This window comes from Dothidotthia symphoricarpi, assembly GCF_010015815.1.
Source record: "Dothidotthia symphoricarpi CBS 119687 unplaced genomic scaffold P153scaffold_23, whole genome shotgun sequence".
NCBI classification, from domain to species: Eukaryota; Fungi; Ascomycota; class Dothideomycetes; order Pleosporales; family Dothidotthiaceae; genus Dothidotthia; species Dothidotthia symphoricarpi.
The window spans coordinates 667,488-690,273 of NW_022985030.1; the positions used below are offsets into that span (position 1 = coordinate 667,488).

The window sequence follows — 22,786 nt, forward strand, 5'->3', positions numbered from 1 at the left end:
CAATCTACACGCAAACGGAAGCTAGCCTCGAGTTAGCGAGCTAGAGCGTATGCGTGTCATGGCTGTTCGAGGAGAAATGCGGCAATGTTTGACGATGCGACGGAGTGAGAGGTAGGACGTGCAACTAATGGATCGACAACAAGCCATGTATCCCGACTCTCGGACAACTGTAAAAGCGGGAAGTCACATTCTTTGTGGCTCCTACAGGCCGCAAAACAGCACAATTAGAATTTGTTAAAGTACACGCAAGGCGTATACAGCTTAAAATCCAGGCACAAGATTGCTACACTAAACTTAGCTGTAGTTGTCTAGCTGTTGCATAGTTTCGCTGCACCCTGGTTCCTGGTATTGACTCAGGGAGTGCCTTCGGCGGCAGGACGTAGGTACACTCTCTTACCACCAACCCACGTCTCTCGGATAGTCGCTTTTCGCAAATCTGTCGTCTCTAATGATTCGTCTAGAACGACCCAATCCGCATACGCCCCAGGTTTGATTATCCCAGCTTTGCCTTCAAGGAATGCGCCGTACGCAGCGTTGACAGTGAAACCTTCCAGGGCTTGCCCCAGAGTGATGGTCTCTTCAGGATACCAACCAGTCTTACTGCCGTTAGGGTCAAGTCCCGTTCTTGGACTTCTTCGCGTAATTGCAGCGTACATGCCTTCGAGGATACTGGGAGGCTCTACTGGAAAGTCAGATCCAAGCACAGGGCGGAGAGATAAGAGTGAGCGCATTCGATATGCTTCTTGCGCTGTCCTCTGTTTGCCAAGTCTACTCTCGGCATAACCCATATCGCTAGTAGCGTGAGTGGGTTGAATCGAAGGGATAATGCCTAGCTTGAGGAGCCGAGATTGATCCTCTGGATGGATAATCTGAGCATGCTCGATGCGGAAACGATGTTGAGACTGACACGAGTAGGGATCGATGTCAGGACACAAGACCTCTAAAGCTGCTTCAAATGCATCGATCGCGTGCCGATTCGCAAGGTCGCCAATACTGTGGATGTTGACCTGAAATCCGGCCTCTGCCCAATCTAGAGTCAACTTAGAGAGGGTACTGGTATTCACCAAAAGCGAACCAGAACTCTCGAGTTTGTCGCTGTATGGCTCAATCATCGCACTACCCCAACTTCCAAGCGCGCCGTCTGCCATACGTAAGCATCTTGTTTTGAACAGACAGGCGGATACATACCCCCAAATAGTTTCACAGAATTGATTTGCAGCTTGGGCGTCTTTGACTTTTCCACCGCGTCAGGACAGAACGTATTCCTCATTTCACACTCAACCATCGCGTTGACTCGGACTGTCCAGTCTTCATCTGCAGAGAGCTCTTTGTAGAGTTCCAAATCACTCGGAACAACGCCAGCGTCATGCATTCCCACTATACCAAACCTGTTCAACTCAGACATAGCGTCTTTGATGAATTTGGTTTTGCGTTGCTTGCCAGGCTTTGGGTAGTGCTCCAGGACGATGTCCATAGCGTTATCGCAGAAGACACCCTTTGCTGGGATCTCCCCTCCAGGCATATCAGGCAGATACGATGGCAAGAGAGATAGTACTTTCTCGGAGACCCAGATACAATGAACGTCTACTCTGTCTAACATGACATATAGGTCCTTGAAGGCATTGTCGATCTCAAGATCTGACTGTAAAGATGTAAGTGATCTGACTTGACATCAAACATATAGAATAGCCATACCGATACCGGCCATTCGCCGTCAAAATTTGCTTGATCCCATCCAACTCCTCTCAACCATTGCTCACTCGTTCCAGTCTCTGGACGTTCTTGTTGGTATTCCACGAGTCTTCGCTTGACTTCTCTCATATCTTCAGCACCAAATAAGCTTACAGAATCCAGCAGTTCTCCATACATCAACAAATGGCCATGCCCGTCCCAGAAGCCCGGCACCACGTACCCGGTACGTGCATGCTTAACTGCATCGAGAGAATGATCTGGGAACACTTTTGTGAATACTCCTCCTGAAACGCTGAAACATTCGGCATGATCTAGCCCCTCCGACAATGTTTTAACAGAGGCATAGCAGTGGGTCGTTGCGAAGAGATTTCCTAGTACCCTGAACGCGATATGCTCGCTTATCGACGTGAGGAGAATTGCTGGGACTCCGACCTGGTAGATGAGTGCGGCCAGCAGGATAGGGATGGATGCCCAGAAGAGGGTCGATATAGAAGGCATGGCCCGTCCAAGACTGCGGAAGCACTTTGACGCTGGTGGTTTTGAGAGCGTTAAAGCTAAAAGTATTCTTGTGCCCCAAAATCGCTTATCGGGCGTCGATGACGGCTAGACCAATTGGGAACATATGGAAAGAAACATGACTATCAGCCTCAGTTTTCCTATCGCAAATCATCACGAGAATCTTGCGACTCCATGTTCCAAACATGCCACGGGAGAATAGTAAATGCAGGTTTGCGTGAGATGTGCAGGTGCGGTCCTTACTCGGAGATAGCATCGTTAGCGCAACGCACCCCACACTAACCTTTTTTCGCCGTAATCCTGCATTTGCGCCGTGAAATCTTCCCACAGGCAGTAACAAGTCAGTCCCGTGAATCAGAGCCCATAAAGACATTACACACACTCCAGAACGATGGCTGAGTCGTCAAATGCCAGTGCCTCAGGCGCGCCGGGTACCCCAGCCTGCCATTTTTGAACCACACATCTCTAACCAGCATGCTAGAATCATGCGCCCAGTGCAACAAGACTTCGGATGAAAAACCGCTGAAAGAGTGCAACAAATGCCACAGCGTGTTGTACTGCGGCAAAGACTGCCAGAAGGCACACTTCAAAGCACACAAGAAAGCATGCCCATCTCTTGCGCAGGAGTACTCAAAAACGCATGAGCCGAAGATGGCAAGCAGAGCACCACCAAGAGCAGGAGATAGAGCTAGTGGATTGCAGAAGTGGCAGGTATGTGAAGACCCGGACTGTGGATTGTATGTGTGCTGATGGAGTGTAGTTTGATACTTGAAGGGTGATATGTGGAAACCGAAACTCAAGAACGGGCCTGTATGGAAGGTTGCATGCCTGGAGCTGGCTGGATCATACATCTCATTTGATTGTACTGCAACCGAGGCTAAGGCCATCTATCATCCGCCACATCATGTTCACTGCTTTGTGCAGCCGGCACGTGGATCGACATACACATTAAAGCAAATCGCTGCCTCCTCTATACCACCTTCAATGGCTTTCCGGAACATTGCTTTAATTACTTGCACAGTCTATATACACTCTGTCAGAGTCCCTTCTTGCCTGTTGACCTCTTCTTGTGTGCATGCCTAAAGTTTGTTTCTATGGTAATCTTGTCCACATCTCATACACGGCTAGAAACCACGTGCATGAATAGCTATGAGTGGCAGTTGATTGTCCATAGTGCGGATATGAAGCTACTCTGAGACCAAATATTCTATATATGTACGTTGACCTATATACTGTAGAACTTGGTCCACTATTCATCCGACCGCGCGAGCACAGAAAACTCGATTTCTTTCACTATACAAGACTTATATCTGTTGAAGGATGGCCAAGTTATGAGTATGATGTAAGCAGATATGACTCTACTATGAGAACAAGCGCGCACCCAAATAGGCTCTGGACAATATGTGCCGAGAAGGAGCAGCCAGTAGAGAACAATTGGAAGCAGATGAAACGAGCTCCTCGAGCGTAGCTGAGGAGATTGTTGAGCACAAGCCTTTACATCGTTATAGTCAACTCATACCCATGATTTCTGAAGTAAAGAAGAAGTAGTGCTCTTGACAAGGGGGACACTTTCTCGTTCTCACGTTCTCCTTTTGGCTTCGTAGATGGTCTTGCAAACCCTTGGCCAAGACCAAGGGTTCATTTTATCTGACATTCGGCGTTAAACATTGAAGGAGGTGGACTGGGAAGATGCCATTTATCGGTGATCAGCACTGAACCTGCTCCCAAGACATCTTCGGCTCAAGACTCTCCGCTGATGACCTTCATACGCCATCTCGTATGAGAATTGACTTGATAATGATCAGACCACCCTAACACTACATACTCAAGGAAATGAAACTTCACACGTCGTCTTCCCAAAGACAACTAAGCTATCGTAACATATGCAGTCGAAGGGAGAACAATCTAGTCTAAATACATCCGTGTCGACTTGGTTCAAGACACTGTTGACGTTTCAGACGTCAATCTCCAAGTACCTCCTGCTCTCGGCGCCGAGACAGCTATCTACGATTTTGACAGGCGTATGTTAGGGGATAATCTTCTGTTAGTACTGATGAAGTGTATCTTGGCGGATCGCGATAGGCCAGTTCTCATGTCCAATTAATACTCCTTCATGATACAACAGACAAGATGCTGCAATGTATCCTGATGTTTAATCCGCTGTCGAAGCAGAGATGGTGCAGGGCAGAATCTCAATGCGAGATTTTAGTGTCAGGGAACCGCGCGTTCTGAGTCAGCTTTCTGTCGGTGAAAGCTGCCGATTTGACTCGGCGCTCTTCCGACGAGCGACGCCTGACGCGAATCCTTCGGGTCTTGGGTACTTGGGTGACTGATCGGAAGAGATTCACCTGTCATGGTGGCTTGTCGGCCGAGATTTTGGGTATCTGTAGTGAAGCTAATTTGGAAACTTCGCTAACCATGGCAGTAAGTATGCTTCTGCCGGTAGGCGCTAAGACACAATTTAGCACGCGGTTGGACGCTTTGTCACACTACTTAGCTTTTTGTTGAGCGATGTAGATAGCAAAACTATTCCGAGGTCGATCGATTCTGACGAATCAGAGAAGCACAAATGTCCGCGCATGCGATGTTCTTGGCAGTCGCCAGAATCCGGATGGTGGTGTATGGGAACATGCAAGGCCTGATCGCGATTCGCATCGTCCTCGTCTTAGCGCTTTTGGCGGCGTCTCCGCCGTTCTCCACTGCCGATCTGAACACTCCCCTCACTCTGCGTGTCACCTGCGCGTCAGGAGTCAGTCATTCCAAAACTGCCAACGCTGTTCTACAGCCAGAACGATTCGTCGCGTTTTGGCCTTGTGCACCGTCGACCTCCATGCGCCCGCGCGTGTATGCACTGCACAACGACTGAGCTCATCATGGGTTAGCTGCCCGTCCTTCGGTCTCGATACATCTGGTGTGAATGCAATAAGGACTCACAGATGCCCGCTCTTAATGCTTTCACCGCCGAACGCAGTGGTCCTCACCACACGGCTGGCCTTTTGTGGCAACCCATCCCAACGCCGCACCAGGGTTGTCGAAAGAAGCCTGTCCAAGGACGTTCGGCTGACGAAGTGTCCATCTTGGCCTGCAAGCCAAACAGTTTTGTCTGCTTGGCAGGCGTGCCACTTACGTACCCTGTTATCGCCCGTGGAATGGAGGCAGGCTTCAGCGCGACCATTAGGCTCACTTTCAATAATGTGCGCCAAGTTTTGTGGCTGCCGTGCTCGGCGTGGAGCTTCTTCAGCGCGAAGGTAGCGCAAGAAGGCTTCTCCAACGCCACAGAGCTTGACTGAACAGGCAAACAGCAATACCAATGTTGTAAGCAGAGCCCAAACAGCCGCTATCGGGCACTCGCACAAAAGCGTACGATCATCGACGTGCTTCGGAGATTTTGCAGCGCGTCCTTGCAACCCCGTGGGGAACGAGGCAACAGGGTGGAGATTGGCGCGCTATGATACTACACGCTCTGATACGTTCGGCAAAAACCTGGGGAAGGGTGGCATTTCCCTCACTCGTACGACATCCGAGCCCAGTCCTCCACCACTATTGCTTGGTAGTCTTGGCTTCCTCGGCCTGTTGTTACATCCACTCTGCAGCTACTCCGCGCCTGCATCATTAGAGGCCCTTGGCATGTTTTCGCTCCGCATCCATACCGTACCCATCCATTTTATCGCACAGGTGGCTTGCAAGCGAATGTATGGGGTAAAAGATCCCGATGGACTCACTATTGGGTATATATAGAGTCTGTGCCATCCATTCCGCACACCAGTTTTCTGCTCAGGCTCATATCTTGCTTTCGAAGAGTATCAGTCTCTGCCCCACTTTTGTCCGCCTTTAAGCTCTTGTAGTCATCATGGCGAGCACCAACCGACCAGCAGACCCTCTGGCCAAGGGCACTTTGGCGACGGCCAAGCAGAGCTTGAGAGACCTCTTCACCTGGGACCAGCGCGTCGTGGTCAGAAATGACTACGGCGAAGAGCACTGCGAATGGCAGAAGCCTGCACCATTGAAGAACCCCTTCAGCCTATTCGCTCAGCTCAAACTGAAAGACTGGCTTTACTTCATTGTCGGCTTTTTGGCATGGACCGCCGATGCTTTCGACTTTCACGCGCTCTCGATCCAGACGACCAAGCTCGCAGCTTACTACAAGCAATCCAATACGAACATCACCACTGCTATCACCTTGACATTACTTCTGCGTTCTGTGGGTGCTGCCTTCTTCGGTCTGGCCGGGTATGTTTAATACAGTGTGAGCATCGAAGTGCAGAAGTTGACAATTTCAGTGACAAGTTCGGTCGCAAATGGCCCATGGTCATCAACATGATGATCCTGGGACTTCTTCAAGTCGCAACCATCTACGCTGGTACTTTCCAGCAGTTCCTTGCTGTACGCAGTCTGTTCGGGCTTTTCATGGGTGGTGTCTACGGAAATGCCATCTCCATGGCGTTGGAGAACTGCCCGTAAGCAGTACATACCTATTGCATCGAACAACCACTAACATCCACAGTGTCGATGCAAGAGGTCTTATGAGTGGTATCCTCCAACAAGGATACTCTTTCGGCTACGTTCTTGCCGCCTGCGCCAATTTGGGTGTTGGTGGAGAGACAAACACCTGGAAGATTGTCTTCTGGATCGGAGCTGGTTTCTCAATCGCTGTTGGCTTCCTTCGAATCCTCTTCCCCGAGTCCCAGCAGTTCATCGAGGCAAAGAAGGCAGGCCACAAGGCAAAAGCTCCCGGCGCTTTCTGGATGGAGACCAAGGTGATGCTTGCTAAGGAGTGGAAGATGTGTGTCTACTGTATCTTCTTGATGACTTGGGTACGTCCACTCACCTAAAGTCTTCTCGATCAACTCCAACTAATGCGATCTAGTTTAACTTCTATTCGCACACCAGCCAAGACAGCTACACCACATTCATGAAGCAGTCGAAACACCTCAGTGCTGCTGGTTCGACCCGCGCCTCTATCCTGATGAAGACCGGAGCCTGTGTGGGCGGTACTATCCTTGGGTACACTTCGCAATGGTTCGGCCGTCGTCGCACTATCATCTGCGCTGCGTTCATGTCGGCTTTCATGATTCCGGCCTGGATTCTGCCCACCACCGAACGCGGCCTCTCAGCCTCTGGCTTCATGATTCAGTTCTTCGTCCAAGGAGCATGGGGAGTGATTCCCATCCATCTCAACGAGCTGTCGCCACCTGCTTTCCGTTCGTCATTCGTCGGAATTACATATCAACTCGGAAACATGATTTCTTCGCCATCCGCGCAAATCGTCAACGCACTGGCTGAATCGCACCAAATCAGGACGCACGATGGCAAGCTTTCTCCAGCTTATGGTCCAGTTATGGGCATTGCTACAGCTATCATCGCTATGGGTATTGCTTGCACGACTGCAGTGGGTCCTGAGAAGAAGGGTCGTCACTTCGAGACTAGCGCCCCGATCGGTGCTGGGGAGGTGGCTAAGGACATCGAACAGGGTAGCATTCACTCCGAGAAGGATGGTGTAAGAGCTATTGAGGTCCACGAGACTGCGCCCAAATCTAACAACGTCGAGAAGGTTTGAATGCACGATGGCTTGTTTCGTTGCATGAGATGAAAACGAAGATATGAGTAACTTTGGTGGTTAGCATGAGAAATGAAATACGACGATTGAAATTCCACAATGTTATCTGACACCCAAACAATGAATTTGCAATTGTCCCAATGAACTTTCTGCCAGGCAAACCCCGCAATTTTCCCCGTCGTCGTCTCCATCGTTTCCCCATCATCTGCCCCGTCATTTCCCGAAGACATCTCCACGCTCAACCCGCAATAGGCAATCCCCCCCAATCGTGGTACGATTTCCCCACCTTAACACCACATCCCCAGAGCCCACGTGCCGATATGCCCCATCCGACATCCACTGCCAAGCCAATCCATCGGCATTCCAAGCGTGAAAAAACCTCCCCACAATCCGGAGCAAGGCCCCTGCAATCATGCAAGCCACCTATACTCTAAATCTTGAGTCATGTGCAGTGGCGCAAAGAGCCTCGTCACCCCTGTACTTAGATAGTGTTGAGTCCAGAACTTCCGACCGCTGCTTTACCTTGATGAGTTCTAGCGTAGGCCGCGGAAACTGCATGGATTGGAGGGACATGTCGGATCTCGCCCTCGTGTTTAGTGCCTTCTGAGTAGAGAGACCGGGGACTTGCGGGTGGAGTCCTCGTCTACTAGAGTAGGTCTTGGGGTAGGTTTTATTCCGCGGTACAATCTATTGCCACGCGTGATCTTCCTTCTCTGTTCCGATATGTCTCACTGGAATCCGTCTCGTTTCGTCCCGTTGAATACGTGATGGAACGTGCTGGGTTGTCTGGAATGTGGTGGCAAGACAGTGCATTGCATTGCATGAACTTAAACTTAACAACCCATACATGCGGTTCAGGAGAAAGAGTCCCCTCTAGTTCACATGACCAAATTCCGACCTGACACTAGAAATTTACATGGAATAGTACGTTACGCAACTTGTTCGCAAAAAAACGCGAAAACTAATAAAATACAAGTGAAAAGTAACAGTATCTCACGTAACAGCCTTGTCTTGTGCCCCAGAACTTTTTCATTCTTCCTACATCATAGTGCGTTCAGCAGGTGACCGTACAAGCCTTTTGAACTGCTAGAACCGTATGATTTGTGAAATATGAACATACACAATGACATGTATTTCGCACACAATTTCCCATGGTCATACTCCGTACGGAATATTACAAGTAATGTAGTCGGCATGTATCTAAGTCTATCAACATGCAAAGACTAGCCCTGCACGTCTATCGCATCAACAACTCATACCTTCCTACGCTATTCTCCCGTCTCCTGTCTACGGTGTGGTACATACTCCAAGTTTGAGCGAGTTGAGATCCTGCGAATCGGGGGCTGCTGGAGTGTTCTTCTTATGCTCTTCACGGCGTATATTTGACAAGTCACAATGACTCATTTCCGCATGTTCGATTGTGGGTAGGGTAAGCAGACGGGTAGAAATATCATAGAAAGGATACATGAATGTTTCTCTGAAGTTTTGGATTGCGTGATGATGTGATGCGGATGTGATGGTTTGAAAGGAGATGTGGTTCTTTAGAGTGCGAAAGGAGACTGTATTAGGATATGTGTGAAATTGTTACCATTGTATATCAATTCCTCTTAGTGAGAATATGTCAGTGCGACATATAGCTTGAGTAGTTGACAAATATCTCGGTTGTCTTCCCAAATGAGCGATTGTATTTGTACTGTTCATAAAACATGAAATTCGCACAATTCATGGGAGGTAATGAAGGAGAATTTCCTGGTAAAGTATCACAGAAAAGGTCGCAGTCACGGCGACGTAAGGGAAGAGGGAATTTTAACGACGTCCAACACGCATTGAAGAAAGCAATCCCGTGGAATGAGAGATGTTGATGTGATTGACTAGTCGACACATTACAACGGCTAGCCAATGGACATAGTTTGAGGCAAATTCTTTTGCTCGTAACGACGAAAAGTCAGAGATAATGGGTGTTGAACGTTGACCTGTACAATAATCCCAACCTAGAGTCGTGATTTTCTTGTTTGCGTGGTGAGATATAGTATCAGTAAACACACATATTACTATACGTTCTTCTCTCTCAACACTCGATACAGTCAACACCAGGTTTACGCACTTAAAAGTGTCAAATAAAGTTACTGTGATCGACTATGCACTTCGGCTGCATAGCATCTCATTTACTCGCAGTATGACCAGAGGTCAGGGGCGAAATACAGTTCTATAAAGGAGAGTGTATAAGAAGTGTAACAATCCAGGAGCAGTTTATAGCAAGGATATATTTTGCGCCTAATCCTTGCAAGAGAACATTGTAAGCCTTAGGCGTCAATAACTATACTCTAGTGGCTAAGCTTCTCCTCGGTGTAGGAGCACGTTGCATCGTACATGTGCACGCCGTGGAACACCCCTTCAGTAACAACCTTGTAACCCGTGCTCTTCGACTTGAGCGTCATGGTATACGGCACACTCATCTTAGACTTGTTCATAGTGGCGTACGCCGTGACACACGTCCAGGGGGGTGCAGTCACGGCGAAATTGTACGCGGTGCCTTTGCCCGTCTTTGTAGTGGAGCCCCATTTGAACTCCTCGCTATGCGTGGCAGACATGCTTATTTTTCCTTCGGCGATGCCAGGAACTCCGACGGAAAGCTCGGTGCCGACGGTCAGAGACATTCCCGTCGTATGCTCGAAGGAATATTCTCTATCCTCTTGTTCGGTGAACGTTGCGGTAATTGTCTGAGGGGTAGACGACCTGTTTGGCAATGTTTGCTTGCCCAGGGAGCTCGGTGACGTGCCTCCGATGACGCCTCCGGTTTCATGAAACACCATGCTGTCGAGTACCATATCTTCCATCATGAAGGTGAAGTATTGGTCATCAGAAACCGTCCCATCAGCCGGATGACTAGACAATTGGGGGTCGGCATCACGTGAGAACACCACGGTGTTGGTCGATGGAGCCTTGATGCGAAAGTAGCTGGCCCGCCTGCCTATGCCAGCCTCGAAAACGAACCATTGGTCGTCATAAGACCCGTTTCCACCATCAGTTCCGAAGTTTGGTGCATTGTTCGACCGAGAGTAAAGCACTTCTGAAGTCACATCGCTCTTTATAAGGTATGTTCCTTCACGAGAACCTGTACCCGGAATGATCTTCCACCATTGGTCATCGCAGACGTCCGCTAAAGGGTGATGTCCAAAGTATGGCGCCTCATGGGACCTTGAGAAGAGAACACGGTGGCTCTTCAAATTGGCGAGTCGTACTGATATGCCATCGGGCGGAATGTAAAGCTTTTGAGAAGCCTGGCAACAATTAGTGGTCTAAAGCTTGCCTGATTTCTATATAAGTTACTCACCATTTTGCTGATACTGAGGAATTTGGTAATAATAGCCAAGTGGGTAGTGTGAAGTGAATCAATGGTAAGACACGGAATCCAAGATGCTTAAATACTCTACTTGAGAAGAGAATTCACGTGCCCCTGTTATCCTTCGTGCGACTTCGTTGTTGCGCGTTTATCTTCTCAACAAAACACCGCATGGGCAATTGATGCCTCGATCGATTTTGTGCACATGCATCGGTGATGACTCTAACTAGGTCGATGCGAAATACGTAATACTGTGTGGATCATGGCGCGTTATGGTTTACAAATGCAACCATGGAGCACAGGGTGAGTAGATAGAGACAAGACGCATGAGAAGGGACGTAAGGACCTACAGGGATTGCAGGGGACAACGGCGTAACGATTGGGACCAGGTCAGCATATGGATATGCGTATGGTAGGTCTACTAATCCAACCCTGGAAGTACCACTGACTAAAATCTGTATGGCCAAAGGTGACTGGCAAGGACTCACTGACCGGGCAAGTACTAACTGACTCGCCTTAGCGTGAGCAGCACGAGCTAGATTGCCGTAGCGCGTAGCTCTAAGGGTTGACATACAGGTGTCTGTTCATCGATCTCTTAACAGTCCATGTCAGATCTACAAGAGGTGAAACCCCCTGTTGTTTTCATGCCCGATTAGCATTAGTGCTCGATTTGTAGTTAGACTGTCTGTCACGATCGGCAAGGCCCGCTCCGCCCGCTTCGTCATCGCGTCAGAAAGCACCCAAGCTATACTGTGTTAAATCGAATCTGTTCTCAGCGAATGTCATCTACTCTGGCGAGGGCCAAGAGCATCGCATTTTCTACGTTGCAAACTCTATCAAGCTGCCTAAGGGTTTCTCTTTCGCGTTGATGAGCCTTTTCTGTTAGGGCTTTCTCCTATTCTGCCGATCGCGAACGACTCTTTCGGTTCGTAGGCTATTTCGGCTGCTACGGATCGCCATCGATTTTTGTTCGCTTAGGCTTGTCGGACATCGTATCGATCGGGGGACGAGAGCGAATCGATCTCCTACGGAGCCTCCCGGGCGTGTGAAAGACTGAGCGGCACCAGAATGCCCGAAAGTCAACAACGCATAATGCAGCCTCTCATGTATCTGGCGTCATCATGTTACATCGGGATGACAGCCTAATCATGCATCTTGCTCGTCGCTGCTGATGACCTTGAAGCACCAGATTGCCTATGCGGTGGGTGATCTTATGAGTAGTATACATAACTCTCTCTCCTTCTTAACGTCGGCCACGTCTTCATGCTCAAGCTACGCCTGCTGTGTTAGTCTCCACAATGGTGTAAGTAGCGTGCTATGAGTTGGCACGTTGGGATTCTGCCCAGAACCACTTCCGCGCTAATGTATAAGCTATGTCTTGGTGTGTGTCTTGAGTGCATATAGCACCGCAATGAACAATTACAAGACAAAATAAATGCAAAAAGAAAGGCGCATACATAGTATAAGGTGCATTAACCATGCATGTTTGTACTACCCGAGACCAGCCAGTTAGCATCCAACATTGCACCTTGTTGTTTGTTGTGTAACGTTGGCTATCGCTCTTCTGGTGGTGTCATATCTGTTTGGTGATGTGATATAATCTTATGGGATGGGACGTAGCGTTTGAACCGGGGGGTTTATCTTCGAGAACATGGGAAGGGAGGCGTGCAGAGTGTCGTTGTTGAGGGTGGTATAATAACTAGCGCGTATGGATTAGAATCTACAAGTACAGCAGATCAGCATGAAGATCCCCTGAGAGAGCGCGAAATACCAATTAAAACAGTGATGTAAAATCATGAATTGACACCAGACAAGCTTTGCCGCATTCGATACTATCTCAGCACCCTCTCCTAACACTTATTCAGACAGCCCCTGCACCAGCCCCAGGCATCTCCGCCCCCTGCTGCCCCACCGCTACATTCCCTCCCTCGCCACTCTTGTCCTCTTTCTCCGCACCGTCTGCCAGTGCTTTGAAAGCAGACAAAAAGTCGTTCTTCAGGTCTTCCCAGTTCTCCACTCCAACACTGACACGCAAAAGCGTCTCGTCAACGTCACAATCTGACATGCGCCGCCACTCGATCAAGCTCTCCACGCCCCCCAAACTCGTGGCGTGGTGGAAAAGCTGTAGATGGCTTGGCAGACCTCGTGCCTGGGATGATTTATGCGTGTAGATGCTGAACACGGGGCCGAAACCATTGGGCATTTGTTCCTTGAGCCACGACATATCGTCTGCCTGGAGGGACGCATGTGAGACTTTGTTGACGATTTTCTTCACGAGCTCCGCGTCGCTGGTCTTTCCGTTGAGGGAGTCGTTGAGCCAGGAGACGAGTTGTGTAGCGTTTGAAGACTGACGTTGGACGCGGAGTTCCATGGTCCGCAGACTGCGCACGCCGAGCCAGCCTTCTAGCGAGCCTAGCACTGCGCCGAGGAAGATGCGCTCAGCGCGGAGCGTCTTTGCCATCTTCAGCCCCTCCTTTGAAGTAGATGTGGCGAGGATACCGCAGAGCATATCGCTGTGTCCACCGATGTACTTCGTACCAGAGTGCATGACTACATCTGCTCCCCACTGGAACGGATCCTGCAAACCGGGCGGTCCAAATGTGGAGTCGATGCTGAGAAATGCACCTCGCTTGTGAGCTCGTTCGGCGTACTTTTTGATCTCAAAGGCCTCGCCGGTGGGATTCAGCGGAGTTTCGAGATGCACAATATCGCCCTTTCCAAGACCGGCGGCATCCCATGCTGCGTCGTCGGCGTGGAGGTCTACTGTTTTCACGTTGTGCATCTTCTTGTGTAGGTCGATCACGCCGTGACATCCGTGGTAGCCGCCAGAGATCGCGATGACTTTGGGCACAACATTGACGAGCAACGCGTGGAACGCGCTCAATCCGCTCGAGTAACTGACAACATGGTTTGCCAGTCCTTCACTGCCTCCCAACTCTTCCTGTTTGGCATTGGGATAAATCAGTGGGGCTAGGATGGTCTCGAGGCGATTGGTGTTTGCGGATGCAAGACGAGAGTAGATGAGAGGTGTCGTTAGATCGACAAATTCGCCCTCTTCAGGGACAGGTTCCAATTCATCTGGGTTGCGGGGATAACGGAATGTGGTGGATGTGTGGATGGGAGGGGCGATGTCGGTGAGGGCGTTTACGTGGTTATCAGCGTGAATGCCGTGCGTTGCGGCATGGTAGGATGGAGACATTTCGAGATAGGTTTGACGAGTGTGGAATTGCCGAAGTCCAGTACGAATATCAATACCTAGACAAAGAAGGATGCAGAGACAGTTTAAAGCAAGCCGGCGAATGGCGTCATTGAGTCAGTCGTTGAGCAAATGTCAATATCACGCCCTACACGAGATGGAAATAGCCGCTAGATGTGTCCACATTTATTTCTACTCTTTTACACCACTTCAACAACTGTGCAGCCCTGTCTAGAGAAACGGCGATGACGATGGTGGGGCAACTGACTAGTGCGGGGCAGCTGCCCCTCATTACGCCAAAATTTTATGGAGCATCGCGGAGCGCGAAACAAGGCACAAACATTACGTAGAACAATCATGAATTCGTGAATGATAGATCGGGTAGGTATTTATTGCTTTGGAGAGTGCTCTAGTATAGGCTAGAGCCCTCAATGCATATGAACCGCTCCGTCACTTCGAACTGTCTCCACAGCTCAGTCAAACATCTACTGCACACCTGCACCAGTGATGGTTGGCGACTCCTTGTACTTGATGGAACCGTTGCTGGAGCCACATGCCTCGATGGCACGGACAACCCTCATTGACTCAACGTCACCATCGGGAACGCCGCCAAAGACAACGTGCTTACCGTCGAGCCACGAGGTCACGATGGTGGTGATGAAGAACTGGGAGCCGTTGCTGAGATGTGTTAGCGCCGATTGCAGTCAGTAGGTCAGAGAGACGTACGTGTTCGGGCCCGCGTTGGCCATGGACAGCAGGAATGGCTTGGTGTGCTTCAGCTTGAAGTTCTCGTCGCTGAACTTCTCGCCATAGATGGACTTGCCACCGGTGCCCTGCAGTTTATCAGCCAATTGCCCCACCTAGTACATGCAGTGAGCATCTTACGTTGCCGCGGGTGAAGTCACCACCCTGAAGCATGAAGTCGGGGATGACACGGTGGAACTTGGAGCCCTTGTACCCAAAGCCTACCTCCCCAGTGCAGAGAGCACGGAAGTTCTCAGCCGTCTTGGGGACAGTCTCCTCGTAGAGCTCGAAGTTGATGCGTCCTTTCTGGGCTAGGAGAGTTTGTCAGCAGCGGATCGAGTAGTGCATATACTATAACGCGCTCGCAATGGAGCTGCAGCTATCGAGGGGCAGCTTACACGCGACCTCGCCCTTCTTGGTGATATTGCCCTGTCCGTCGACCTCGACCTGGGGGCCGGTCCAGGAAATGTCAAAGTATGTCTTGATGGTCATGTTGGCGGCTGAAGGAGTGAAGAATCGCTTGTTGATTGGGGCGCGAATTGAGGCAGAGCGGAAGGTCGAGAGGGCGGCGGACGAAGTCTTGAGTGGGGCAAACATGGCGAGCGCGGGGTGATAGGCTGTGAGGGGTTAGCTAGCGGTTCTTGGCGGTGAATCAAGGCTACGCTGCATATCTGCCATGTGCAGCGTGGGGTTTCATCTTACCTGTGAGGCAAATGTGATTCTGGAGAAATTGATGTACAATGGCAAATCGCACTCGAAAAATGCGGTGGTGGTGGGAAGAGATGAGGGGGGTATGCAACACAAGAGACGAACGAGATGGCTATGGTACAATTGCTGAAACGAAATAGCGCCAAAAGCTGGAAGTGCGGTGCAAGAGATGTGACCGAGACATCGAAAACTTTGGAGACCGATGATGATGAAGCTTGAGCACGGACTGGCGCGTTCCTAATTTGGCGCGTTCATCGCTTTAGTATTGAACTTGGTACTTTGGAGCTTTTTTCTCTAGTTACTGTGTGCATGGCAAGGATGGGCTCTTGCGTAGAACATATAGGTTTCAGCCAGAAGCGACAAAAGACGGGACAATGTTCATGTTGTATGTATGTGCTAGTCTGAGTGCTATCTACCTTATATGTAGAGGATCAATGAATACGATGCGAAGTGTAATCTTAAGCTATTGCTAGACTTAGAACATCGAGTCGAGCTGATGGCGAGCTCTGGTGCACTAGCGCTTGGGGCAACTGTGCTCGCCTGCGTAGATAGGTAGGCGCAAGAGGAGTGGAGATGGAGATATTGTCACGTGATTATCGTACCCAGCATCTCTCTCTGTGATGAAACATACACACTGCACAAAAATATCCAACGTTTCCTTCTAACAGAAAAATCCTACCTATGCCCATCTCTCGCGCTGACAGTCACTTCACCACCACGTGCCCTCTGCAAGGCTGACTCGGGCGTCCCTGTGGTGGCCAGCCAGCCGAGCCGCTTCGACACGAACTGCGCAGCCACTTGCACCAACCCTTCTCCTGAACAGCGAACCGCCTCGACGCGCAATCCCACCACGATGGATTTCAACAGCCTGAAAGACCAAGTGAGCAACTTGTCGCTCTACGACCTCAAGGCCGGTTTCCGGAAAGCCCAAAATGGTACGCAGTCGGGAGGGGGAGGGCCAGCTGGCCATTGCTGATGGGCGCTGCAGCTGTCATGAACTTCACCGAGATGGAGTCGAAAGTGCGCGAGGCGACCAACAACGAGCCCTGGGGTGAGTGTGCTCCTCCCCAACACACGGCCCGTGACTGACCGCGCCAAGGTGCATCCTCGTCGCTGATGCAGGAGATTGCCAATGCAACCTTCAACTAGTGCGTAGCCACCTGTGCGCTCTCGGACGCGACGCTCACAAGATGCAGCCAGCTGTTGAACGAAATCATGCCAATGATCTACAAGCGCTTCACAGAAAAGTCGTCGGAGGAATGGAGACAGATCTACAAGGTAGCCCCACCGCCCCGTCTCCCTCCCACATGTGCTGACTAGACAGGGCCTCCAACTCCTCGAGTTCCTCATCAAGAACGGCTCCGAACGGGTCATCGACGATGCGCGCTCCCACGTCTCGCTCCTCAAGATGCTCCGCCAGTTCCACTTCATCGACCAGAACGGCAAGGACCAGGGCATCAACGTGCGCAACCGGGCCAAAGAGCTCGCCGACCTTCTCGGTGACGTCGACCGCATCCGAACCGAGCGCAAGAAGGCGCGCGCGAACCGGAACAAGTTTGGAGGTGTCGAGGGCGGAGCGGGCATGAGTGGGGGCTTCTCTTCCGGTAGCGGTGGAGGCGGTGGAAGCGGCAGCAGATATGGTGGGTTTGGCAGCGAACAGGCCGACTACGGTGGTTATAGCGGGGGTGTCTTTGGAGACGGTGGAGGCTTTGGAGGAAACGAATCTGGTTTTGCGGATACGCAGCAACGAGGCGATCGTTTCGATGAATACGACGAGTACGACGAGGGGGCGGCCACACATGCGAGTCCCCAGCGGCGGAAGGAGCCTCCAGTCAGTGCGGCCAGAAAAGAGGTCAAGAAGGAAGCTCCCAAGCCAAAAGCACCAGAACCTGTGGCCGATCTGCTGGCCTGGGATGACGAGCCCGCGCCCGTATCGAGCTCTGCAGGAAAGCAGCCCGTCATTCCCGCTGCGAACGACTTTGGGGATGACGATGACTTTGACGACTTCCAGTCCGCCGCACCACCAGCTCCCGTCGCGCCCGTATCCAAGCCTGCGTTCAGTATGGCGCCCCCAGCGTCGACGTCCACGATCAACTCCTCGACCCAATTTGCCGCACCGCAGCCACAATCAGCTACCAACAACAGCAACTTCAACGACCTGTTCAATACCGTCACACCAGTCGCAAAAACAAACCAATTCGCGCCTCCCCCCATGTCCGCCCCGGCGGCCGCCTCGACATTCTCCCAGCCACCCAAGCCCGCAGGATACCAAGCCTCAGGACCAAACTACTTCACATCTGTGGCTCAAACCGCGCCCCAGTCAGCCCGCTCCACGCCCTCTGTCATGTCCCCAGGGGCAAAGATCGGGAGCGCGGCGCCGAAGAAGGCAGGCGGTGACGCTTTTGCAGCGTTGCTCGGTGGTGTGGCGCCGAAGAAGCCGCAGACGCCGACTCAGAAGGCGACCATGGGCGATCTAGCGAAGCAGAAGACTAGTCAGGGTCTCTGGGGTGCTCCGGCCTCCAGCTCAAGTACGCCTACGCAGCAGACACCACAGTCGGGGAATAAGCCGGGTGGTGCTTTGGGGGATTTGCTTGGTTAGTGGAATGTGGTGACGAAAAGTTGATGCGTAGAGGAAGCTTGGAGACTTGAAAACTGAACGAATATACGAAAGCTGTCGATTGTTATGAACAGGTGCTCCATTCGGATGTTATTGCATGTGGCATTCAGACGACCTGCTAACATTGTCACCAGCGTTGACGAGATGTTGGTAGTCGAAACGAAACGCTCTGCAGATTGGCTAGGCGAATGGGTACCTGCTTTGTCGGCTATAAGAGTGGGTCTACCCATTAGCTTCCGCCTTCAATCTGTCCATCTTCTTCGGCCTTCCCGTCCTTTCCCACAATATAAAGTGGGACAATCTATTGTGACGTCTCAAATCTACTTTTCTACAACTCATTTGTCTCATCTCGTCGCACTTGGTGACAGGGAAGTGTCGAAAGAGCATTACTCACGCATACGAAACAAACCGTGCTCAAGCAGTTGCATGTGACTACCTACTACCAACTACACATGGCATCTCCCGCCCTCTGAGCATTCCTCACCGTCTGACCCCCCTTCGAACTGTCAATCGAAGCTTGACGCTGCCAAAGCCAACGAGGCTAGGATAGCGGCGGTACGTAGGAGATGCATGGTGGTAGGATGAGGTTGGAAAAATGGGGAAGGAATTGATGAAGTTTGAGAATGGTTGATTGTCGAGCTTCGTCGATGTTCCTGTGTTTCCGATTGTCTTTTGGCCTCGACTAAATACTCATTAGTGCTTCTTCAGGCCTTTTCTTCTGGGCATGATGCTCGCCGGCATCTTTCCAGGCTTCCAATACAGCTGCTGATATTTGCCGATATCAGCCAAACATCCTACACAACCGGTGACACTCACTACCACCTCGTCAACCCCCCTCAGCAATGACCAACCTGTACAACAGAAGAAGACAAGAGATCTTTCCCATGCTCGGATAGATGAAATCGACTTGAAGATGTTTATGAATGCAGAGAGACGCGCGAACCGCGTTGCTGTCAATGACAAAGGGGTGGTGTGAAAAAATTGGATATGATACTTTCGTGTTAGGGAGAGTCATTTCATCAAGACACTGGTAAATAGCTATTCTGTAAATCCTCTCTATCATACCTCACGGTCGCTAGGCGAGTCACATAAACACCTGAGCTTGGGATGGTAGGAGGGTTACTTTGAGACTATAACCAGGATTCCGATCTTTTATAGAAGAAAGAAATTTACAAGGGAAATAGCGACGGCTTTAGAGTGATATCAGTATATATAGGTGTTTGGAGCACGTTGATGTGTAAAGCTATCAATCATCACAACCAATATTATACGCTGACTCAGCACCACGCATACCTACCAAAGCGGGTCCCTCCGCCGCAAATCCTCTCCTCCCATTCGTCACCAACCTAATCTCCGCAATCCCAGCATCCACGTCGCTGTCCAAAACCGTGTCTGTCACAACAGCCCATCCCCAAGAATGCATCAATGCAGCTCTCGCGCCTTTTGTTCCTCGTTTCCCTGCTCCTCGCGCCCCTAGCCCTCCTCGGCACAACATGGCTCTACACGTACCCGCTGCTGCACGGCTGTGCGTTTCCCCTGCCCCCAGCCAATACCAGTAACGCACCAGCGCCCTTCCGCCTCCTCGCGCTCGGCGACCCGCAACTCGAGGGCGACTCCTCGCTGCCCGACCCCAACGCGCTCGTGTTCCCGTCCCTCGCGCACTTCGCGCAGCACTACGACTTGTGGGATTTGTCGCCGCGGCTGGCTAAGAACACGGTAAAGGGGATTGCTGGGGATGTTGGCGTGTGGCTCGAGGGGAAGAGGAAGGCGGTAGATCTTTGGGGGAATGATCTTTATCTTGCGCATATTGTGAGCGTGTTGAGGTGGTGGACTAGGCCGAGTCATGTGGCTGTTTTGGGGGACTTGTTGGGGAGTCAGTGGATTAGTGATGGGGAGTTTGAGGGGAGGGGGAGGAGGTATTGGGGCGTTGTTATGAGGGGGTTGCAGAAGGTGCCGGATTGGTTTTATGGGGTGGGGTGTGCTGATGAGGAGAGAGATGGCGAGGAAGGGCAGGGGGAAGGAGAGAAGGAGGAAGAGAAGAAAGAGGCCAAAAAGAGGACATGGGGCGGCACTACACAGGTCCTCGGCGCAGACGAGTCTTGGTCGAAAAGAGTCATAAACATCGCCGGAAACCACGACATCGGCTACGCAGGTGACCTGGACGAATCCCGCATCGCGCGCTTCGAACAAGCATTCGGCAGTGTGAACTGGGACATATGGTTCACATTGCCAGCGTCCACGACCAACACCACTTCCCCACCCCCCGCCCTCCGTCTCATAATCCTCAACTCAATGAACCTCGACACGCCTGCCCTGGCCCCCGCCCTCCAAACAGAAACATACGACTTTCTCAACCACCTGATCTCCACTTCGCGCCCCGTCGCCGATAAATCTGTCTCCACCATTCTGCTCACGCATATCCCTCTCCACAAGGAAGCTGGTATATGTGTCGACGCGCCCTTCTTCGACTTTTTCAACGGCGATGAGGGCGGCGGCGTTAAGGAGCAGAATATGCTTAGTGACCATGCGAGTAAGATGCTGCTGGAAGGCATCTTTGGGCTCGGCGAGAGGGCTGACGGCGGGAGTGGGCGGCGCGGCGTTATTGTAGGTGGGCATGATCATGAAGGATGTGGCGTGCTGCATTATCTGGGCACGAAGGAGGAAGAGAAGTCGCTGGATGAGACTGTTGCTGGCGACGCTCTTACTTCTGGTCCTGACTCCGATTCGGCGTCTACAGCTTCTGAAGCACCGACTACTGAAGCACTGACCTCTGAAGAACCTACTATTGAAGTACCGGCTTCTGAACCACCGACCGTTGGAGAACCAACTTTTGAAGAACCAACGGCCGAAGCGTCTGGTTCTGAAGCACCGACTCCTGAAGCATCGACTACTGAAGAACTGGCCACTGAGGAATCGATCACTGAGAAATTGACCACTGGGGAATCGATCTCTGGAGAACCAGCTACCGATGTGCCAACGCCTGAAGTAGCAACGCTTGAAATCTCAACGATTGAGGGAGTGACCTCCGAAGTGTCAACATCTGAACAGCCAACCTCTGAACAGCTGACGTTTGAAGCGCCGACTTCTGAACAATCAACATCTGAATTACCAGCCTCAGAAACACCGACGTCGGAACTATCAATGTCCGACACGCCACCTTCCGAAGAACCAATATCTGAACTACCAGCCTCTGAAGACCGAACCACTGATGTACCAATGTCTCCTGAAGTACCAACCTCTGAAGACCTGGCCTTTGAAGTATCGACATCCGAACTACCGATTTCTAAGGAACCGACTCCTGAAGCAACGACTTCTGAAACAACAACCTCTGAAGAGCCAACTACTGAAATACCGATTTCTGAGCAACTGGCTTCTGAAGCACCCACCTCTGAAGAACCGGTCTCCATAGAAACTCCTTCTGAAGAACCAACCTCCGAAGCATCAACCTCCGAAGCCTCCGCCGACGACTTCCCTGTTGCAACTCCCGACCCAGCTCCTTCCCCCGCCCCTCCTCTTCCACCCCAAAAACCCACATGGCAAGCCCGCCGCTACGCCTCCTCCCTCCCACTCCCAGACGCTCCGCACCTGCGCGAGATCACGCTGCGCAGCATGATGGGCGATTTCGGCGGATATGCAGGCTTCCTCAGCGCATGGTTCGACGCCGAGCTCGGGGAGTGGCAGATGGGGTTCGAGACGTGTGGGGTGGGTGTGCAGCATTGGTGGTGGGGGGTGCATGTTGTGGATTTGATTGCTGTGTTGGTTGGGGTTGCGGGGGTGTTGGCTTGGGGGGTTGAGAGGTTGGGGGGTAGGAAAGCGGGTGCGGGTGTGGTGATGCAGGGGAAGAAGAAGGAGAAGGAAAGGGTCAGTGATGTGTACACGAAGAAGGAGAGAGAGGGTAAGGACTCGGTGGCTTTGAAGAAGGTAGACTTGGATATTACGGGCTAGTATGGTGGGAAGTAGATGTTGTTTCAATATGATGTGTTTGTGCAAACAGCTCCAGGTAAACATCAATGACCAAGTTCTTATGGGTAGATTATGGATGTCTTCCTCACAACTACAGTGGCGTGAAAGTTGCTGTCAAGGGTAAGCGCATAATGAGAGATTAGATATATCAGGTATTGTTCAGCTACCAAGCTACAGAGCAAGTGCCAAGTTCAAGTTGCGTAAGTTTGGAGAGTGCGTGCATGCGTCATCTCGCCGCACATACATTTCAGGTTCGAGCACGAAATTCCACTAGGTAATGGAAACTGCGAGTTCTCGACAGAGGAACGCAAGGAGAAGTATGTATGACAAGTGTGTATTAACATGATGTATATATCCAAATGAGCGTGACAAATGGTCTAGCGATCATAAGCAACAAAGCAAACAACTCCAAGATATGCCAAAGAAACCCCGATTCTCGCCGGCTCCAAT

At 51.1% G+C, this 22,786-nt stretch overlaps 9 protein-coding genes across 9 annotated transcripts; 5 read left to right on the forward strand and 4 right to left on the reverse strand.

Moving 5' to 3' along the window:
* Positions 1-242: 242 nt before the first annotated feature.
* Positions 243-2,393, reverse strand: P153DRAFT_426558 (amidohydrolase 3). The gene is made up of 3 exons (XM_033672610.1): positions 1,696-2,393; positions 1,189-1,642; positions 243-1,141 (listed from the first exon to the last, which is right to left on the reverse strand). The coding sequence occupies exons 1-3, from the start codon at positions 2,188-2,190 to the stop codon at positions 354-356; spliced, it is 1,737 nt and encodes a 578-aa protein (XP_033518958.1). The 5' UTR covers positions 2,191-2,393; the 3' UTR covers positions 243-353.
* Positions 2,394-2,596: 203 nt separating this feature from the next.
* Positions 2,597-3,288, forward strand: P153DRAFT_370962 (uncharacterized protein; the record flags this gene model as incomplete). Its single annotated transcript, XM_033669148.1, has 3 exons — positions 2,597-2,639; positions 2,690-2,919; positions 2,969-3,288. 3 exons carry the CDS (start codon positions 2,600-2,602, stop codon positions 2,978-2,980), a joined length of 282 nt encoding a protein of 93 aa, XP_033518959.1. The 3' UTR covers positions 2,981-3,288.
* Positions 3,289-4,777: 1,489 nt separating this feature from the next.
* On the forward strand, positions 4,778-5,498 carry P153DRAFT_390607 (uncharacterized protein; the record flags this gene model as incomplete). The annotated part of the gene is made up of 2 exons (XM_033670952.1): positions 4,778-4,957; positions 5,091-5,498. The coding sequence occupies 2 exons, from the start codon at positions 4,778-4,780 to the stop codon at positions 5,496-5,498; spliced, it is 588 nt and encodes a 195-aa protein (XP_033518960.1).
* Positions 5,499-6,058: 560 nt separating this feature from the next.
* P153DRAFT_301888 (carboxylic acid transport protein) lies at positions 6,059-7,765 on the forward strand (the record flags this gene model as incomplete). Its single annotated transcript, XM_033664413.1, has 4 exons — positions 6,059-6,438; positions 6,489-6,665; positions 6,713-7,022; positions 7,076-7,765. 4 exons carry the CDS (start codon positions 6,059-6,061, stop codon positions 7,763-7,765), a joined length of 1,557 nt encoding a protein of 518 aa, XP_033518961.1.
* A 2,128-nt stretch (positions 7,766-9,893) lies between these two features.
* P153DRAFT_350741 (hemolytic lectin LSLb) lies at positions 9,894-11,146 on the reverse strand. Its single transcript, XM_033666300.1, has 2 exons — positions 11,100-11,146; positions 9,894-11,046 (listed from the first exon to the last, which is right to left on the reverse strand). The coding sequence occupies exons 1-2, from the start codon at positions 11,100-11,102 to the stop codon at positions 10,090-10,092; spliced, it is 960 nt and encodes a 319-aa protein (XP_033518962.1). The 5' UTR covers positions 11,103-11,146; the 3' UTR covers positions 9,894-10,089.
* A 1,664-nt stretch (positions 11,147-12,810) lies between these two features.
* On the reverse strand, positions 12,811-14,485 carry P153DRAFT_370966 (cystathionine gamma-synthase-like protein). The gene has a single exon (XM_033669149.1). It carries the CDS (start codon positions 14,305-14,307, stop codon positions 12,970-12,972), a length of 1,338 nt encoding a protein of 445 aa, XP_033518963.1. The 5' UTR covers positions 14,308-14,485; the 3' UTR covers positions 12,811-12,969.
* A 264-nt stretch (positions 14,486-14,749) lies between these two features.
* P153DRAFT_350745 (uncharacterized protein) lies at positions 14,750-15,991 on the reverse strand. Its single transcript, XM_033666301.1, has 5 exons — positions 15,751-15,991; positions 15,447-15,665; positions 15,190-15,359; positions 15,031-15,137; positions 14,750-14,982 (listed from the first exon to the last, which is right to left on the reverse strand). The coding sequence occupies exons 2-5, from the start codon at positions 15,643-15,645 to the stop codon at positions 14,790-14,792; spliced, it is 669 nt and encodes a 222-aa protein (XP_033518964.1). The 5' UTR covers positions 15,646-15,665; positions 15,751-15,991; the 3' UTR covers positions 14,750-14,789.
* A 618-nt stretch (positions 15,992-16,609) lies between these two features.
* On the forward strand, positions 16,610-18,355 carry P153DRAFT_302396 (ENTH-domain-containing protein; the record flags this gene model as incomplete). The annotated part of the gene is made up of 5 exons (XM_033664449.1): positions 16,610-16,691; positions 16,745-16,807; positions 16,856-16,904; positions 16,953-17,034; positions 17,081-18,355. The coding sequence occupies 5 exons, from the start codon at positions 16,610-16,612 to the stop codon at positions 18,353-18,355; spliced, it is 1,551 nt and encodes a 516-aa protein (XP_033518965.1).
* A 1,405-nt stretch (positions 18,356-19,760) lies between these two features.
* P153DRAFT_426562 (uncharacterized protein) lies at positions 19,761-22,479 on the forward strand (the record flags this gene model as incomplete). Its single annotated transcript, XM_033672611.1, has 5 exons — positions 19,761-20,344; positions 20,453-21,083; positions 21,915-22,149; positions 22,299-22,317; positions 22,393-22,479. Exons 1-5 carry the CDS (start codon positions 19,799-19,801, stop codon positions 22,477-22,479), a joined length of 1,518 nt encoding a protein of 505 aa, XP_033518966.1. The 5' UTR covers positions 19,761-19,798.
* Between the last annotated feature and the right edge of the window lie 307 nt (positions 22,480-22,786).

Bases quoted from the DNA above. Each gene is read 5' to 3' on its own strand.
- P153DRAFT_350745 (XM_033666301.1), bottom strand. From the start codon at position 15,645: ATGTTTGCCCCACTCAAGACTTCGTCCGCCGCCCTCTCGACCTTCCGC. The intron at 15,360-15,446 runs GTAAGCTGCCCC...AAACTCTCCTAG, and splicing joins CAAGAAGGGCGAGGTCGCGT to CCCAGAAAGGACGCATCAAC. The intron at 14,983-15,030 runs GTACGTCTCTCT...AACACATCTCAG, and splicing joins GCCAACGCGGGCCCGAACAC to CAACGGCTCCCAGTTCTTCA.
- P153DRAFT_426558 (XM_033672610.1), bottom strand. From the start codon at position 2,190: ATGCCTTCTATATCGACCCTCTTCTGGGCATCCATCCCTATCCTGCTG. The intron at 1,643-1,695 runs GTATGGCTATTC...ACATCTTTACAG, and splicing joins ACGGCGAATGGCCGGTATCG to TCAGATCTTGAGATCGACAA. The intron at 1,142-1,188 runs GTATGTATCCGC...TACGTATGGCAG, and splicing joins TTCTGTGAAACTATTTGGGG to ACGGCGCGCTTGGAAGTTGG.
- P153DRAFT_370966 (XM_033669149.1), bottom strand. From the start codon at position 14,307: ATGTCTCCATCCTACCATGCCGCAACGCACGGCATTCACGCTGATAAC.